Source organism: Hyperolius riggenbachi, chromosome 1 (genome assembly GCF_040937935.1).
Source record: "Hyperolius riggenbachi isolate aHypRig1 chromosome 1, aHypRig1.pri, whole genome shotgun sequence".
NCBI classification, from domain to species: domain Eukaryota; kingdom Metazoa; phylum Chordata; class Amphibia; order Anura; family Hyperoliidae; genus Hyperolius; species Hyperolius riggenbachi.
In genome coordinates, this window is record NC_090646.1 from 230,939,098 (window position 1) to 230,958,692 (window position 19,595).

Consider the following 19,595-nt stretch of genomic DNA (forward strand, 5'->3'; position numbering starts at 1 on the left):
AATGGCAACATACTGATGGCACTGATGCACAGCAGCCTTGAAAAATGTATGGAAACCTTTTCTGTTTATATACATCTTTTTATAGTAGGCAGTATTTTTCTTCATTCATTATTGAAAACCCGAGGATTCACAATACAGAACACCTATGACAGGGTTTTCATGTTTCAACTAATCTCTCCAGGCACATCCGTATTTTAAAGTTGCAAAAACGGACAGGAAAGACTATTTTTCTTCAAGGAATCCTAGGCATTAATAATTGAACACAGAATTAATGATTGAACTCTTATACTTACCATCCCCTCACTCAGCGGGAGAAAAGCATCTGTGTTGCTGAGAGGAGAGATGTATGGATCACTAGAAGTGACCTTTGTGTTCATTGGTGCATGGCATAAATGCATGGAGGTGAGACACAGCATTTATGAGAGCAGTTGAAAGATTCTCTGGCCTTGTAGTCCAGTTGGGATTCAGTAGCATACATAGGGGAAATGTGATGATTGTTCTTGAGGATAGCTTTAGATAACAATTGAATACTTTTGCAATAATAGATATCAAATACCAGTTACAGTTTGGAGTAATTCTATCAAACTGCTTTCAGTAAAATGCAACTACAAATCTTGGCATTTTTGTGACTGTAAGGTTAATTACTGACTAGTTTATTACCTTATAAAAAAATGAGTGATGTGGTTATTTTAGCCACAGATGAAATATTCAGTAAGAGTATAGGTTTGATTGATTACCATTTAACAAATGGAAAATATTCCACAGTCCTCTTGTGGCATTCTTCACAGAACGATCTCATGCCACAGTGGTTAACCTGAACATATTAGCACAAACAATACTGTTAAACTGAGGGCATATTAGGATACCTGCCTTCACCATGGTGTTCTTGCCCTCAAGTTATTGAATTCAGGACTCAGGGGCATAAGGATATCACCTGCAACAAGACTTGGTGACCCCATTCTCTTTTCCCTCTCTAGTTCTTTCCCTCAGTTTGCAGAGTAGCACAGTGGAGAAGTGAAATATTTACCTGCTCAATTGTTGAGATTGGTCTCCTCTTCTGTTCTCTGCAGCCTTTCACTTTGCTGGGCTGCTCTACTGCAGTATGGGTAGGGGGTGCCTGGATGGCAGGAAAGGGGAGTTGCACTGACTATGCACTGTCAGAGCAGTGCATTTCTAGACCCACCTTTAAAGAGAAACTCCAACCAAAAATTGAACTTTATCCCAATCAGTAGCTGATACCCCCTTTTACATGAGAAATCTATTCCTTTTCACAAACCGACCATCAAGGGGCGCTGTATGACTGATATTGTGGTGAAACCCCTCCCACAAGAAAAGTACGTACTCCTGGCAGTTTCCTGCCTGTGAACCTTGCTGTATTGTGGGAAATAGCTGTTTACAGCTGTTTCCAACTGCCAAAAACCATGCAGCAGCTACATCACCTGCCAGCAGTAAAATGTTCACCGGAGTTCCTCTTTAAGTGTTCTCTCTTGCTTAGACAATACTTTGTTTCTTATCATCTGTGTATGATAAATCCTCATAGTGTGTTTGCCTAAATACTTTTTGAAATTTTGTAACCCCTTTTGAATATTTAATATTTCTTTGTGAATTTGGACTAAAATGTGATTGTTTTTCATGCTAGCCCCAAAATCAGATAATGAAAACTCCATTAAATTTTTTTACATCTGGCAGTCCCCCACTTACCTTTGTACCCTTAAAGAGTAATTGTCAGGCTGCAAAAGCTAATTTAAACCTCTATTCTCCTGTGTTAAACAGTTTAGAAGGAAGCCAAAAAGGCAATACTGCAGTTAAAAATCTCTCTTACTTTAGATGTTTGCTGACAGCAAGGCTCCATATTCCCAGGCTCCTAAGGAGGACGCAAGCCGAATAACAGATACTGAAAAGCATTCTGGGGCCCTCCCCTGGCTGCTAGTGAGGCTCAAGTTTCAACAGCATGTAACAGTCTAGCTCACAGCACTAATAAATCTCGGGCAGAGTACACTGCAGGAGTCCGCTATTGTTCCTAGCCACATGGCTAATTAATATTCACTGCACAGTAGTGTTATTCATTACCAGCATTTGTGAGAGTGGAATCATCAGGAAGCAGGCAGGACATGACGACACATTTGGCTTCATAGGAGACAGACAAACATGGAACCTGCCATGAGCTGTCAGGAGCATCATTCTCTGCAAATACTATATAAAAATTATGTGAAGTACAAACATGGACAGTGAAATGCATATGTAATGTAAGTACAGCCAATCTTGAGCTACTGATATATGTGTTTATTTTCTCTGAGACCTTATACCTAACAGCTCCTCTTTAAAGCTAATCACCGGACTTGAACTGTTTGAATTTTATAAAAAAAAAATGTTCTAAAATTTTTGACTGGTTGTGCATCACACAATAAGCTTAAAGAGACACTGAAGCGAAAAAAAAAAAATTATGATATTATGATTTGTATGTGTAGTACAGCTAAGAAATAAAACATTAAGATCAGATACATCAGTCTAATTGTTTCCAGTACAGGAAGAGTTAAGAAACTCCAGTTGTTATCTCTATGCAAAAAAGCCATTAAGCTTTATGACTTTCAAAGTCATGGAGAGGGCTGTTTTCTAACTTTTATTATCTCAACTGTTCCTGAACTATTTACTTTTTCTCTGCCAGAGGAGAGGTCATTAGTTCACAGACTGCTCTGAAAGAATCATTTTGAATGCTGAGTGTTGTGTAATCTGCACATATTATAGAATGATGCAATGTTAGAAAAAACACTATATACCTGAAAATAAAAATATGAGAATATTTTAGTTGCTGCTAATCTTCTAGTAATTATTCATAGTACACAACCAATTCACTATATCATATTTTTTTTCTCGCTTCAGTGTCTCTTTAAGAGGGCATGAACTCTGAAAAACTTCTCTGTTTAGATGGTCTTTAGATGTTTGTTGGTTCAGACACCTGCACCTCTGCTTCTTATTTGTAGGCAGTTAAATTGTTTAATATGCATAGTTCATAGTTATTGTGTTAATATAATCATAATTTGCTGATCCTCGTACTCACCTCCAATCCACCCTTGCCCTTGCAGTGTTTAGGCCTGCAGGTGCTGGACTGGAATAGATTCCAAGACAAATGGGGCCTCTTATGTGGTTTATCTTTCACGTCTACCTCTACTTTGGCAAGCTGTCATATTTTATGCACGGTGGAAGCATATACATGAGAGTTGATCCCTGAAAAAACACCTGGTTATTTCAGGATTAGATAACTATACCCAGCCAGTGCTTCCATGCCCTTTAACGTGTACTCTTCAAAGGTTGGCATGACATGGAGATCACTTTATGTTGGACAGCCTTTTTAGCAGATGTTTGAACTTATACTAACCAACACTGAATTTCATCTGTCAGCAACCTGCCAATCACTACAATTCATCAAGATATTTTCTTTGTTATAGTTCTGCTAAGTTTGTGATTATTTTATATAACTGTGTTTTTTGTATAATTTTCTATTATATGCACCAAATCAGTAATTCATAAATTAAAAAGTGTTATGCTGAAAATCTGTTTTCCTGTAGGCTACCACTGTTGCATTCATTGCATTTAATATCCACTCATGTGAAAAAATAAGCACACCTCTTGTAAAGTTTCTCCTATTTCAACATTTAGTCTTCATTCATACAATAATTAAAGATTAAACAAAGCTGGGCACCATCATAGCAGCAATGCTATGCTGTGCACCGCACGTAGCGGTAACTCTGGTGGCTGCCAGACCCCGAATTACATCTTCCCCCAAGTTGCGACAACTGGGAGAGGGAATAGTATTTAACGCCGCCTCTGAGTTTAGCGGCAGCAGGGAGCCCCGTTATTCGGCGCGAACTGTGTTGCACCACCACAATATGTACTCAAGATTAAGATGATGTAATTAAAAAAAAAACTAAGATAATTGACATTAAGTTATTTATTTAACAACAAATAATTATTCAGGAAAAAGCAAGCACACCCTTAGCTCTAAAGGTGCATACACATGCTAGATGAAACATGGCCGAAGCGGCCGTTCTTGGCTGACTCGACTGAGAATCAAATGTTCATTGTACCCTGATCTCATTTAAAAATCTGGATTTTTAACTGGCAGTGGCCCTGGACCCCATTGTTTCCCTTCTTACCCCTTCCATCGGAGGCTGCTTCATAGTTCGCCACCAGGGTTGCCAACTCATCCCTTTAAGTACTGACACATTTAAGTTATACAGGTCCTGGGGCTTCTCACAGATATTCAGTGCCTAAACTGCATCTAACTAGCCACAAGACATGTATAATTCATAAGCGTCCGTATTTAAAGGGATGAGTTGGCAACACTGTGCGCCACACTGCATTCACTCATCCCCCTGGATAGAAACAGATGCATTGCTCTGCTGTAGAAGAATGAGGCATCTATACAGAACAAAGCCCTCAATCTGTCTGTTGGAGGATGAGGCTCTGATCCTTTCTGTTGGCAGTAATTTTACGAGGTCTACTTGTCTACATGTCTTAATACTTGGTATACTGCACCTGTGTTGGACATCCACTTAGAGAATTGTATTACATACTCCTGCAAGCAGAAATGTATTAGCTTTATGATTTTTGAGGGGTTTCTTGCATTTACATCCTCTTTCTAACCTCCTAATGGATTGATTGGAATGTTGTAAGGTTATTGTGTGCTAAATTTCACTGTTAGCTGAGTCTTCTGACAAATGGTCTCACATTAGCCTCTTATGCAATGAAGCATACATAGTATAATGTTTGTCGAGGCTTTGATGCTGCAAAGCAGTTCCAATCATGATTTGTGCACCACCATGCTTTTACAGTTGGTATTTGTTTCTTTTAGTAAAATGCTGTGTTTGTTTTTTCCTTAATGTATGTTCAGGTACTCTGGCCTAATTACTCTACTTTAGTTTTATGTTCAGAGCACTGTGTTTCAGAAGACCTTATCTTTTCACACTTGTTCATTAGTAAACTTTGCTTTCACTCTGATTACTTATTGGACAGAACAGGTTTCCTTCTGACACACTTCATATGTAGTTATAATTTTTTCCTCTTATTTCTAATGGTAGACACATTTTTTTCAGCTATGCTTTTCAGCTATTGCTTCCTGTTATCAGTCTACTGGTAACTGATCTCCATTACTAAATCCACTCTTGTCAATGGCTGTCCCTAACCATATCCCCTAATGTTAACTTCTTCCTAGCCTTCCATCAAAAGAAAACTCCTTACAGATGCTGAAGTCTGTGAAACTTAAAGGACAGAGAAAAGTAAAAAAAAAAACAAAAAAAACACCTACATAGACATAAACATGTACATCTTTTTTAATCCCCTAACAAACAATGCAGGTTATATGGTCAGTGTAAAGTCTGACAGTCTCTGAATGGCTTTGTTACCTGTTTTGTTTGCTGACTTGGTAGTCTTGGGCAATATAACTTGTTCAGCTCAGTGTTCTCTCTACATATAGGAGATCTATTCAAATAAGCAGACAATGACAATGGACATTTGATTATTCATCAAGAGGACTGGAGAGTGATGCAGAGTGGTTAGCTATAAGGTGCGTACACACGCCATACTTTAGCAAACGACGGGTCCATCAGACCCTCCCACTGGGTGGACGTTCTGCCGACAGTAGGATGTGTGTGCAGTCTGTCGGCAGACTGATAAGACAGTTTCTGAAAGATCCGCTGAGCTTTTCTTTTTCCTCTGAGGGGACCCATTCAGAGGGATCAGATGGTGCAGAGTCACCTGTCTGCTTATCAAGGGAATTATTGCATGCCTATCAAGAAGAGTTGAGAATATGAAAATGTGGTTGTACTCTATTGAAAGAGCTGCAGGGAGAGTATTAAAGTATATAGGGTGGTGAGGATTCTATGCTGAGGTCAGGTATGCAGCCTTAGAAATCGGAGAGCATCAAAGGACTCTTGTGTCTAGGCCAGGCACCTTTACTAGGAGTGTGACTTGACTCCAACAGAAAGAATTGGACTTTAGGATGTAATCGATACAAAAGGGACGAATTTCTTAGTACATTTATAAATTATTCCTGTTTTTTCCCTTTATAAGTCATACGTCATACTATTTTCCTTAGCTTAATTATGCAGAATGGCAACATACTGATGGCACTGATGCACAGCAGCCTTGAAAAATGTATGGAAACCTTTTCTGTTTATATACATCTTTTTATAGTAGGCAGTATTTTTCTTCATTCATTATTGAAAACCCGAGGATTCACAATACAGAACACCTATGACAGGGTTTTCATGTTTCAACTAATCTCTCCAGGCACATCCGTATTTTAAAGTTGCAAAAACGGACAGGAAAGACTATTTTTCTTCAAGGAATCCTAGGCATTAATAATTGAACACAGAATTAATGATTGAACTCTTATACTTACCATCCCCTCACTCAGCGGGAGAAAAGCATCTGTGTTGCTGAGAGGAGAGATGTATGGATCACTAGAAGTGACCTTTGTGTTCATTGGTGCATGGCATAAATGCATGGAGGTGAGACACAGCATTTATGAGAGCAGTTGAAAGATTCTCTGGCCTTGTAGTCCAGTTGGGATTCAGTAGCATACATAGGGGAAATGTGATGATTGTTCTTGAGGATAGCTTTAGATAACAATTGAATACTTTTGCAATAATAGATATCAAATACCAGTTACAGTTTGGAGTAATTCTATCAAACTGCTTTCAGTAAAATGCAACTACAAATCTTGGCATTTTTGTGACTGTAAGGTTAATTACTGACTAGTTTATTACCTTATAAAAAAATGAGTGATGTGGTTATTTTAGCCACAGATGAAATATTCAGTAAGAGTATAGGTTTGATTGATTACCATTTAACAAATGGAAAATATTCCACAGTCCTCTTGTGGCATTCTTCACAGAACGATCTCATGCCACAGTGGTTAACCTGAACATATTAGCACAAACAATACTGTTAAACTGAGGGCATATTAGGATACCTGCCTTCACCATGGTGTTCTTGCCCTCAAGTTATTGAATTCAGGACTCAGGGGCATAAGGATATCACCTGCAACAAGACTTGGTGACCCCATTCTCTTTTCCCTCTCTAGTTCTTTCCCTCAGTTTGCAGAGTAGCACAGTGGAGAAGTGAAATATTTACCTGCTCAATTGTTGAGATTGGTCTCCTCTTCTGTTCTCTGCAGCCTTTCACTTTGCTGGGCTGCTCTACTGCAGTATGGGTAGGGGGTGCCTGGATGGCAGGAAAGGGGAGTTGCACTGACTATGCACTGTCAGAGCAGTGCATTTCTAGACCCACCTTTAAAGAGAAACTCCAACCAAAAATTGAACTTTATCCCAATCAGTAGCTGATACCCCCTTTTACATGAGAAATCTATTCCTTTTCACAAACCGACCATCAAGGGGCGCTGTATGACTGATATTGTGGTGAAACCCCTCCCACAAGAAAAGTACGTACTCCTGGCAGTTTCCTGCCTGTGAACCTTGCTGTATTGTGGGAAATAGCTGTTTACAGCTGTTTCCAACTGCCAAAAACCATGCAGCAGCTACATCACCTGCCAGCAGTAAAATGTTCACCGGAGTTCCTCTTTAAGTGTTCTCTCTTGCTTAGACAATACTTTGTTTCTTATCATCTGTGTATGATAAATCCTCATAGTGTGTTTGCCTAAATACTTTTTGAAATTTTGTAACCCCTTTTGAATATTTAATATTTCTTTGTGAATTTGGACTAAAATGTGATTGTTTTTCATGCTAGCCCCAAAATCAGATAATGAAAACTCCATTAAATGAGTCTCTAATACTTTTTCTAAATAAAATTATTCTAAGTTGCATTCAGTATTTGTATTTGGCAAGTATGTCTAAATCTTTGCATTCAATATCCGCTGTTGCCTTATATATGCATCAGAAACGGCAACTTAAATAGGAACTGTATTCAAAATAACTTAATAAATTATTTTTTAATTTTTTTTACAATTTTAATTTATAAATTATTTAGTTAGTGTCTGCACATTGTAAAATCTTTCCTTCTTCCTAATTTACTTTCTGAAATATATCACAGACAGGAACATTTTTAGTACTGGCAGGTAAACTTTGTAAAAAGTTCATTCACTGGGAGTTCTAAAGCAAGTAGAAAAGATCTCTGGTCTCCCAGAATGCTCTAGTTAGGAGGGGGGGGATTCCACACAATAAATAGCCTAGGCTAAGCCTCAGTGGGAGGGTGAGTCTTCAAACCAATATATAGCAATACATGGCTATTGGAAGTGTTTCTGATGCTAAAACCAGGATATTTCATGTAAAAGTGGGTATCCTGAATAATTTACTGGTACATTTCTCTCATCTATACCTCATGCCCACTGTAAAAGTTACTGTGAGCATTTCAGCAATGCAATTAGTGTGCAATGTGCAAGGACTTGAGAAAGTGCATAAACTACATTGTCTGATGTTCCCACTCATGCATTGGAACAGCAGTGCATTCTTGCAGCTTCAAACTACTGCATGCATTTTTGTCTGTAGCCCTGTTCTATTCATTGTCACTGAATGGGATCAGTGGTTCAATTTAGAGGAATACAGGTGCCATGCATTGCTGTGTAATGCACGGATACTGTGTTGCATAAGTTAGAGAACTGAATTGGATTGATTGGAGGAGAGGTTTTTTTCAAACTCTTGAAGACCCCAAAAGGATAGATCTCCCCAAAGCTTAGTTTTACAACAGCTTGAGATAAGCCAATGTTTCTCAAACCTGTGCTTAAAGAGGAACTCCAGTGAACATAATGGAAGTGCTTCATTTTTACAATAATTATGCATACATGATGTAGTCAGTGTTTGCCCTTTGTAAATTCTTTCCTCTCCCTGATTTACATTCTGACATTTATCACATGGTGACATTTTTACTACTGGCAGGTGATGTCAGTGACAGGAGATGCTGCTTGTTTTTCTGGCACTTGGAAACAGCTGTAAACAGTAACACAGCTGTTATTTCCCACAATGCAATGAGGTTCACCGATGGGAAACTGCCAGGACCAAGGTCCTCACACTTTTCCTATTGGAGGGGTTTCAGCACAATATCAGCCATACAGAGCCCCCTGATGATCCGTTTGAGAAAAGGAATAGATTTACCATGTAAAAGGGGGTATCAGCTACTGATTGGGATGAAGTTCAATTCTTGGTCATGGTTTCTATTTAAGTTCTACCAGCAATGCATGTTTTGTAAGTATCCACACATGTAGCTAATGCACACGGCTGGGAAAGTAGCAATAAACCATGGGGCCACGTAGCAAAATGTTGGTTGTCTCCCCCCTCCCCCCCTTCAAAAAAAATGATAAGGCAACTTTGGGCCTCTTCCCCCACCCACATCAGTCTTAGGCAGCCAGAGGTGCCCCCCAGAATGGTAGCCAGAGGGACCCACAGTATTAGGTAGCACCCAGTATAGTTTCTCTACCTTCCTCTTCTCTCCATTTCAGGGGGTCCACTGCGGACTCTATCATCATCCTCAACCTTTGCCACTGCCCCCCCCTTGGCTCCGCGTCCCATAGCAGGTGCTATGGATGCTATGGTGATCCCTATGCCACTGACCCGGCCAGTCCTTCTAGGAGGTTACTTGCATAATATGCACTGTTGATGGCACTTGGAGACAGGTTTAGGAGACACAGAGCTGAAGCATAGAGTTGGGATTCTAGTGTCATCTGTAGAAGAGAATCCAGTAGGCCAGAGTTGCCAAACCTGTCCTCAAGGCCCATCAATGGTACATATTTTTGCAGAAAGCCCACAAACATGTGCAGGTGGGGCAATTAGTGTCTCAGCAGAGCTGATTAACTACCTCTGTGTATTTCCACAAAACATGCACTGATAGTGGGCCCTGAGGACAGGATTGGGGAAGGACTGGAATAAGACGATGTTTAATACAATGCTTGTGTTTTCTGAGAAAATGATTGTGTTTGAATTCAAGTTTAATACATTAAACTTGTTTTCTTCATGTTGGTGTTAGTGGTTGTAATATAGAGTAAGACAAATGTTTTTCCTTGCCCTACTACTATGGTTGTCATAAATATTCTGTTAGTATTTAGATACAATAATGTGAGGTCATAACACAACCAGCAGTATTATATTTCTGGCTTATTAGAAGTTATAATGATGTGTAATTCTTACATAATTCAGTATGCCCCTTTTTGTTTTGTTTTTTACAGATGTTTTTCCTTTGCACAAGATATTCCATTTGTGGGACACGCTGCTTCTAGGAAATGCCTCATTCCCATTCTGCATTGGAGTGGCTATTTTACAGCAACTCAGAGTCAGGCTTCTTGCAAATGGGTTTAATGAATGTATTCTGCTCTTCTCTGATTTACCAGGTACGCCTCTGCATTGATTTTAAACATAATTTTCATTGAAACCTCACGCTGCTCAGCGGCAAATTCTCTTTTTTTCTGTTAAGAATGTATTCTCATTCATATATTATGTTCAATGTTAGGAACATATTTTAAAATATGCAGGGAGGCAGTTTTCTTTTCTCACAGAGCAGCTAGATCGGCACATAGTCAGTGGCATGATGTAGATGGAGGGAGTTTTAAGCAGAGAAATATTGTCTGCTTAAAGAGACACTGTAAGGAAAAAAGTGCCCCTATGGAGTGCTTAGCCTCTGGATTCTAATGAGGCTTCCCCCATCCTTTTCATCTTCGGGGATCCATCGCTGTCAGCCACTGAAAAACCGCCGGGCAGCGCAGGCGCAGTAGGGGCTTCAGCACAAAGCAATATTTACCTATCGGCGCTCCTGGGCAGGTGCAGTATAAGCTTTCCCTTGGACTCCGGCGGAAATAGCCGAACCCGATTAGGTCCGCTCTGCTGTGCAGGCGAGCCCGATTGGTTCCGCTCTACTGTGCAGGCGAGCCCGATTGGGTCCACTCTACTGTGCAGGCGAGCACGATTGGGTCTGCTCTACTGTGCAGGTGAGCACGATTGGGTCTGCTCTACTGTGCGGACGAGCCCGATTGGGTCCACTCTACTGTGCAGGCGAGCACGATTGAGTCTGCTCTACTGTGCAGCTGAGCACGATTGGGTCTGCTCTACTGTGCAGGCGAGCACGATTGGGTCTGCTCTACTGTGCAGGTGAGCACGATTGGGTCTGCTCTACTGTGCAGGCGAGCTTGATTGGGTCCGCTCTACTGTGCAGGCGAGCTCGATTGGGTCCGCTCTACTGTGCAGGCGAGCACGATTGGGTCTGCTTTACTGTGCAGACGAGCACGATTGGGTCCGCTCTACTGTGCAGGTGAGCCCGATTGGGTCCGCTCTACTGTGCAGGCGAGCCCGATTGGATCCACTCTACTGTGCAGGCGAGCTCAATTGGGTCTGCTCTACTGTGCAGGCGAGCCCGATTGGGTCTGCTCTACTGTGCAGGTGAGCCCGATTGGGTCTGCTCTACTGTGCAGGCGAGCCCGATTGGGTCTGCTCTACTGTGCAGGCGAGCCCGATTGGGTCTGCTCTACTGTGCAGGCAAGCACGATTGGGTCCGCTCTACTGTGCAGGTGAGCCCGATTGGGTCCGTTCTACTGTGCAGGCGAGCCCGATTGGGTCCGCTCTACTGTGCAGGCGAGCCCGATTGGGTCCGCTCTACTGTGCAGGCGAGCACGATTGGGTCCGCTCTACTGTGCAGGCGAGCACGATTGGGTCCGCTCTACTGTGCAGGCGAGCACGATTGGGTCCGCTCTACTGTGCAGGCGAGCACGATTGGGTCCGCTTTACTGTGCAGGCGAGCACGATTGGATCCGCTCTACTGTGCAGGCGAGCCCGATTGGGTCCGCTCTACTGTGCAGGCGAGCCCGATTGGGTCCGCTCTACTGTGCATGCGAGCCCGATTGGGTCCTCTCTACTGTGCAGGCGAGCCCGATTGGGTCTGCTCTACTGTGCAGGCGAGCACGATTGGGTCTGCTCTACTGTGCAGGTGAGCATGATTGGGTCCGCTCTACTGTGCAGGCGAGCCCGATTGGGTCCGCTCTACTGTGCAGGCGAGCCCGATTGGGTCCGCTCTACTGTGCAGGCGAGCACGATTGGGTCCGCTCTACTGTGCAGGCGAGCACGATTGGGTCCGCTCTACTGTGCAGGCGAGCACGATTGGGTCCGCTCTACTGTGCAGGCGAGCACGATTGGGTCCGCTCTACTGTGCAGGTGAGCCCGATTGGGTCCGCTCTACTGTGCAGGCGAGCCCGATTGGGTCCGCTCTACTGTGCAGGCGAGCACGATTGGGTCCGCTCTACTGTGCAGGCGAGCACGATTGGGTCCGCTCTACTGTGCAGGCGAGCACGATTGGGTCTGCTCTACTGTGCAGGCGAGCACTTTTGGGTCTGCTCTACTGTGCAGGCGAGCACGATTGGATCCGCTCTACTGTGCAGGCGAGCCCGATTGGGTCCGCTCTACTGTGCAGGCGAGCCCGATTGGGTCCGCTCTACTGTGCAGGCGAGCCCGATTGGGTCCGCTCTACTGTGCAGGCGAGCCCGATTGGGTCCTCTCTACTGTGCAGGCGAGCCCGATTGGGTCCTCTCTACTGTGCAGGCGAGCCCGATTGGGTCCGCTCTACTGTGCAGGCGAGCACGATTGGGTCCGCTCTACTGTGCAGGCGAGCACGATTGGGTCCGCTCTACTGTGCAGGCGAGCATGATTGGGTCCGCTCTACTGTGCAGGCGAGCACGATCGGGTCCACTCTACTATGCAGACAACTCGCGCAGGATGTGAGGCTGTTGTCCCATTGACTTTTGAGGTTGATGAAAGACATCATTTTTTAATGATTGCATTAGCAAACTAAATTTGCCCTTCAAAGTGTGTAAAGTAAATAAAGAAATACCTGAGAATCCCCTATGAGGAGATGGACTAGTTTCACTAGCTACTGTGAGTGACAGCGATAATGTGAACATTATCTGAAGCTCCTTACCTGTATCTGTATTGCTTTGTTGCTGCATGGTAGTCTGATTAAGTAACTGCACGAATAAGCAGCTGTACAGGTCTTCCTAATAAGGAGCTTTGATGAGCATCCATTATTATGTATAAACAATTTATACTAGTCAGCTTGAAATGTATGTGACAGGTCTGCATTGATTGGCTTTTAATACAAGTGGCACTAGTTTAAATATTGGTACGTTTTATGCTTTTAAGGCCCTATTCACACTTAGAAACGCAAACCGCCGGAGATTTTTTCCGGCGTTCTGCAGGAGTGATTTTTCCGCCATTTCACGCGGAAAAATCACTGAACAGTGCGGCGATTTTGCCACGATCGCTTTTAGCGCTTCTATAGCACTGAAACGGGATCGCCGGGAAATCGCCTGAAAATGGTGCAGGCGACGCGTTTGCGTTTTTGCCAGGTTTTGGGCGATTTGCGGCGATTTGCGAAAATCACCCAAGAACGGGCCCATAGGGTTTCATTATGTTAGCGCTTTTAATGCTTTTTATGCTAGCGTTTGAGCATTTTGCCAAAATCGCGGCAAAACTCTAGTGTGAATGGGGCCTTATTGATTTCTATACTATGTGATATTGAATATGGACTGAAGGTACCACAACGCAGTTACAAGTGTGTGGAGCTCCAGGAAGAAAAGAAAACGTTCTTTAACCACTTCCGGTTTCTCGGAGCGTATATACACGCCCCTGAATCCAGAAGTGTATACCATGGAAACGGCCGCTCGTATGAGCGGCCGTTCCATGTCAGTTCCCGGAGGGTGTCTCCGTGAACACCCTGCGAGCCGATCGGCGGCTCGCAGGGTAAATGTAAACACACGGGGAAGTTCTTCCCCGGTGTTTACATGTATACGGCGCTGCTGCGCAGCAGCGCCGTAGAGGAGATCGGCGATCCCCGGCCTCTGATTGGCCGGGGATCACCGGCATCTGATAGGCTAAAGCCTATCCCATCAGGCGCAGGACGGATTTCCGTCCTGCGCCGCTCACAGGGGGAAGGGAGAGGGAGGGAAGGGGAAGGAGGCCAGGAAGCGCTGCGGAGGGGGGCTTTGAAGAGCCCCCCGCAAGCGCAAGCAGCCGGCGGCGATCAGACCCCCCCAGCAGGACATCCCCCTAGTGGGGAAAAAAGGGGGGAAGTCTGATCGCCCTGGCTGCTAGCTGATCTGTGCTGTGGGCTGGAGAGCCCACGCTGCACAGATCAGCATAAAAGTTCATGGTGTGGAAGTGGTTAATATTGAATTTGTCAGTTGTAGATATTGCAACCCGCTGAGGCTGAAAGTGAAATCTCGGCATGACTTCTACATTATATTTACATTCGCTCATTTATTTTGTAATGATACTGCGGTTGCTGGGTGAGCAGTATGTTGCCTGCAGGAGATCAGGAACGCACTGCTAGCAGGTAACGCTCAGCTGTGGACTGGTTGTATTTTACCCCAGAGCACATTCCTGTGTCTGAAGATCCAGATGGCCCCAACTGGAGTCCTCTGTCCCGTTTGAAGAGGAAATGAAAACAAATCCATCAGGTAGAGCAGGTAGCTTGTATTATTATTAATATCAGTGAAAAATAAAAGCATTAGCAAAGGCAAGTCGTGCTTACGTGACATTGCGGTGCCCTGTCAATTTCCGTCCATGCCATTCCTGAATATGAAATCAAGAGACGGCTGGATGCCGTCTTACATACGGTAATACTATCCAGATTTTCATAGGAATGCTTCTGTAAAATGGTACATTTAATTCCCATACAAATAACTTCACCTTTATTAACTCACCTAGGCATCTGTAAGATTGCGGTTTGTTGACTTTCATATATGGACACACATGTAAAGTTCTGAGTGCTCAGACTTCTTTTATATTTCAAAGAACTTTATTAGCAGTAAACATAAATATAAACAACAATATGCTTTTAAATAGCAAATTATTTTAAAACAATACATAACATATGATTGCCATAACAGTTAGGCTATCAATAAAACATTGATCGACATAACAATTAATTATTATTTCCACAAGACTATATCAAGTAAAATATAAAATTGGACTAGTAAAGTTAAAACAAAGCTTATCACAAATTTGTTATAGTATAATAAAGACCTATAGCATTCAATTCCTCTACCCATGGAGACCAAATGACTTTAAATTTTCCCATATTATCATTTTAATATGAATAAGATTTAATAAGAAGCTCAGACTTCTTTTAGATGCTTAAAATGTTTACTTCATTCCCTGAATCAGCTCAGCTGTGCTTACTTAACTCCTTTGGGACAAGCGTGCTGGTCCCTTAAAGGACCAGTATCTTAAATATGTACAGTGGTGCCCATAATTATTCATACCCCTATGGTAGACACCTATGTCATTTGCCATCAGAAATTTAATCAATGGTTAAATAAAAGTAACTTGAAGTCAAAATTTGCAGGGGTATGAATAATTATGGGCAGCACTGTACACACACACACATATATATATATATATATATATATATATATATATATATATATATATATATATATATATATATATATATATATATATATATATATATATATATATATATATATATATATATATATACACAGTGGTGTGAAAAACTATTTGCCCCCTTCCTGATTTCTTATTCTTTTGCATGTTTGTCACACTTAAATGTTTCTGCTCATCAAAAACCGTTAACTATTAGTCAAAGATAACATAATTGAACACAAAATGCAGTTTTAAATGATGGTTTTTATTATTTAGTGAGGAAAAAAAACTCAAAATCTACATGGCCCTGTGTGAAAAAGTGATTGCCCCCCTTGTTAAAAAATAACTTAACTGTGGTTTATCACACCTGAGTTCAATTTCTGTAGTCACCCCCAGGCCTGATTACTGCCACACCTGTTTCAATCAAGAAATCACTTAAATAGGAGCTATCTGACACAGAGAAGTAGACCAAAAGCACCTCAAAAGCTAGACATCATGCCAAGATCCAAAGAAATTCAGGAACAAATGAGAACAAAAGTACTGTAATTGAGATCTATCAGTCTGGTAAAGGTTATAAAGCCATTTCTAAAGCTTTGGGACTCCAGTGAACCACAGTGAGAGCCATTATCCACAAATGGCAAAAACATGGAACAGTGATGAACCTTCCCGGGAGTGGCTGGCCGACCAAAATAACCCCAAGAGTGCAGAGAAAACTCATCCGAGAGGCCACAAAAGACCCCAGGACAACATCTATAGAACTGCAGGCCTCCATTTCCTCAATTAAGGTCAGTGTTCACAACTCCACCATAAGAAAGAGACTGGGCAAAAACGGCCTGCATGGCAGATATCCAAGGCGCAAACCACTTTTAAGCAAAAAGAACATTAAGGCTCGTCTCAATTTTGCTAAAAAAAATCTCAATGATTGCCAAGACTTGTGGGAAAATACCGCCGAGACAAAAGTTGAACTTTTTGGAATGTGCGTGTCCTGTTAAATCTGTCGTAGAAGTAACACAGCATTTCAGCAAAAGAACATCATACCAACAGTAAAATATGGTGGTGGTAGTGTGATGGTCTGGGGTTGTTTTGCTGCTTCAGGACCTGGAAGGCTTGCTGTGATAGATGGAACCATGAATTCTACTGTCTACCAAAAAATCCTGAAGGAGAATGTCCGGCCATCTGTTCGTCAACTCAAGCTGAAGCGATCTTGGGTGCTGCAGCAGGACAATGACCCAAAAGACACCAGCAAATCCACCTCTGAATGGCTGAAGAAAAATAAAATGAAGACTTTGGAGTGGCCTAGTCAAAGCCCTGACCTGAATCCTATTGAGATGTTGTGGCATGACCTTAAAAGGGCAGTTCATGCTAGAAAACCCTCAAATAAAGCTGAATTACAACAATTCTGCAAAGATGAGTGGGCCAAAATTCCTCCAGAGCGCTGTAAAAGACTTGTTGCAAGTTATCACAAACGCTTGATTGCAGTTATTGCTGCTAAGGGTGGCCCAACCAGTTATTAGGTTCAGGAGGCAATTTCTTTTTCACACAGGGCCATGTAGGTTTTGAGTTTTTTTTCTCACTAAATAATAAAAACCATCATTTAAAACTGCATTTTGTGTTCAATTATGTTATCTTTAACTAATGGTTAACGGTTTTTGATGAGCAGAAACATTTAAGTGTGACAAACATGCAAAAGAATAAGAAATCGGGAAGGGGGCAAATAGTTTTTCACACCACTGTATATATATATATATATATATATATATATATATATATATATATATTAACTTTTTGTTAAGGAAAATCTAAGTTTTTAATGATTTTATGTTTTAGTGTTAATGTGCGGTACTTCTGGTTTATTTGCCTACAATTTTTGCTTTATCAGCCCCTTCTGTTTTGCTCCTTTTGTTATCAGAGATCATCTGAATATTGTTCCACATAGTTTGAATGTAATTGTAATAAGTTAACACCAGAGTGAGCTTATTCGTTTAGTTTTGTAACTGCTTGGAGTAAGGCTGAAGATAAAATGTACATTAAGGAGATAAGAAGTTGAGAATTGACAGAGTAACATATCAGTTGGGGCATTTTTTATATGCAAGCAGTGAAGAAAATCAACCATGATAAGACACAGAACATTTATATTGTGCTTTTCTCCTGGAGGACTCAAAGCTCTAGAGCTGCAGCCACTATAGTGTGCTTTCTAGGCAGTCTCCTCACTGAATAGGTGCAGGCCTACTGAACAGGCAAGAGCCCGAAACCAGTACACTACCCAACCTCTTGACACCTGTAATACAATGTACAAATTAAAGTAATATATAGTATGTTTAAAAAAAATTCCTGCATTATTTATCCACCAACCTCACAAATAAGCTAAGCAGCAGCAATCTTGTTGTATAATCATACCTCTTCTGTGTAATATGAGAGACTTCCTAAAGTATCCATTCAAAGTATATTCACTAAGTTCACTCTTCTACTGCATAGATTTGGTAAGATTGTACAATAAAGATTGTATCATTGAGGGACATTCATAAGGTGCCCATTAATTGTACAATTTTTAATGAAGGATGGTATTTTTCATCAGATTATTCTGTATTATAGTAAAACAGAGAAACTAATGTGCCCAATCAATCCTGATTAAGTGCCAAATTGATTGCTTCCTTAAATGAATTCCTTAAATAAATGATTGTTCTGCTTGATAGATCTTTTCATAGATATGGTCATAACTGGTGGAGATAATCAGAATCATTTAAATATATGATCACAGGTTGTATTCTGTAGTGGAGAGGATATAGATTTTCTCAAAAATAAGGTGTTTCGCCAAAAAAATGTGCTTTTAATGGGTACCTTAAGACTTACGGTAGCTGCTATGCTCACTCAAGCAAGCTATTAGAAAAAATAATGCAAAAAAAGAAAAAAACAAGAATAGAAGAACTTAAAACTAGAAAAAAAAAGAGGAATATAAATAAAATATATTTACAGAAGAAAAAAAATGTCACAAATTAGAAGTATACTGAAGAATAGAGGTGGTTACAAAAGTGTAATATAGATAAAGTCGAAAATAGATTAGTACAGTAAAAAAAAACACATGAAAAATAACAAACTTTAATTATTATTTGTTTAAATACGTAATTTAATTTTAATTAAGGTTTTTGCACTTAACCCTACCGAAAGAGTTAAAGAAAGAACCACTTCTATATATTTGAGAAGAGGTCATGTAGGGGCCCTTTATTATAAAAATGGGGCTTCTAGGTTCCCACTAAAGTCCCCCCATGACCTACCCTTACATGTCTGTGGGTACTGATCTTCCCCCACCACCGCAGAACAAGGAAGATTATATTGGACAGGTGCAATTTACAATGGGGGATTGGTGTCTTCTCATCTGGGATTTTGGGGTTCTGAGATTTGGCCCTTGCAGTTCACTCCTTGTTCATCAGTGATACTTTGCATTTTAAACAATCCAATTTGCTGGTGTGATAGGGCTGCATATTGCTTTAATGAAGCTTTTTACTATGACCGCTGTACGTAATATTTCTCTGGCTTAAATTTTAATTAGCTGTTTTTGCAGAATTCTGTGTTTTCATTGTATTGCCTGTACAGTGGCTGTGTTTTTTCTTTCTGCTAGAAAAGCCTGGAGGCACTGACCTGGTGGAATTACAAATTACCATCATTATTATTTTTCAAAAGAACAGATAATGCTCATTCAGTACTGAACTCCCACTGAGCCCTGCTAAGTGTTGCTCAATTAATTAATTCAGTGGAGGGTGTACTATTAAACTACCTACCAGACAGCTGCTGAAATTAGCATGCTGTTCAAATAGCAAGTGGTGGATTTCTATTTAAAACACTGGGCATGCACTTTGGGGTTATAATCATAGAGTTTGAAGCAACTAAGGTGTAACGTGATCCAAAAATACATTATAGGAACAAATGCTGGCCTTTTTAAATGACCTATCGTCAGATGATAGTCTGTTCTAGAAACTGTTCAAATCCATAACCAGTCATGCTAGTAACCAGTCATTCTTGCAATCAAAGTAAGTATAAGTAAGATATTTACTTCAGTGGATGGAAGCTTCTGGATAGTCCAGAGAAGGGGTGGGCAAACTTTTTTCCTCTGTGGGCCATATTCCTCTAGTGGCCCTCATGCATCTCTTCTCCTCTCCTACCTCCCTCCCTGCAGAGTTGCAAGCGGTGCGATATGATAGGTTTAACTCACCCAATCGCATCTTC

General features: G+C 41.3%; 1 protein-coding gene across 5 annotated transcripts in view; it reads left to right on the top strand.

Annotated features, from left to right (window-relative positions):
* TBCK (TBC1 domain containing kinase) overlaps positions 1-19,595 on the top strand; it is a 330,567-nt gene that overhangs the window by 187,637 nt on the left and 123,335 nt on the right. For all 5 annotated transcript variants that reach the window (XM_068231246.1, XM_068231264.1, XM_068231255.1 and 2 more), the window contains one exon: positions 10,175-10,336. In XM_068231246.1, the coding sequence (XP_068087347.1) occupies positions 10,175-10,336 (162 nt within the window). The remainder of the gene's footprint in view (positions 1-10,174; positions 10,337-19,595) is intronic.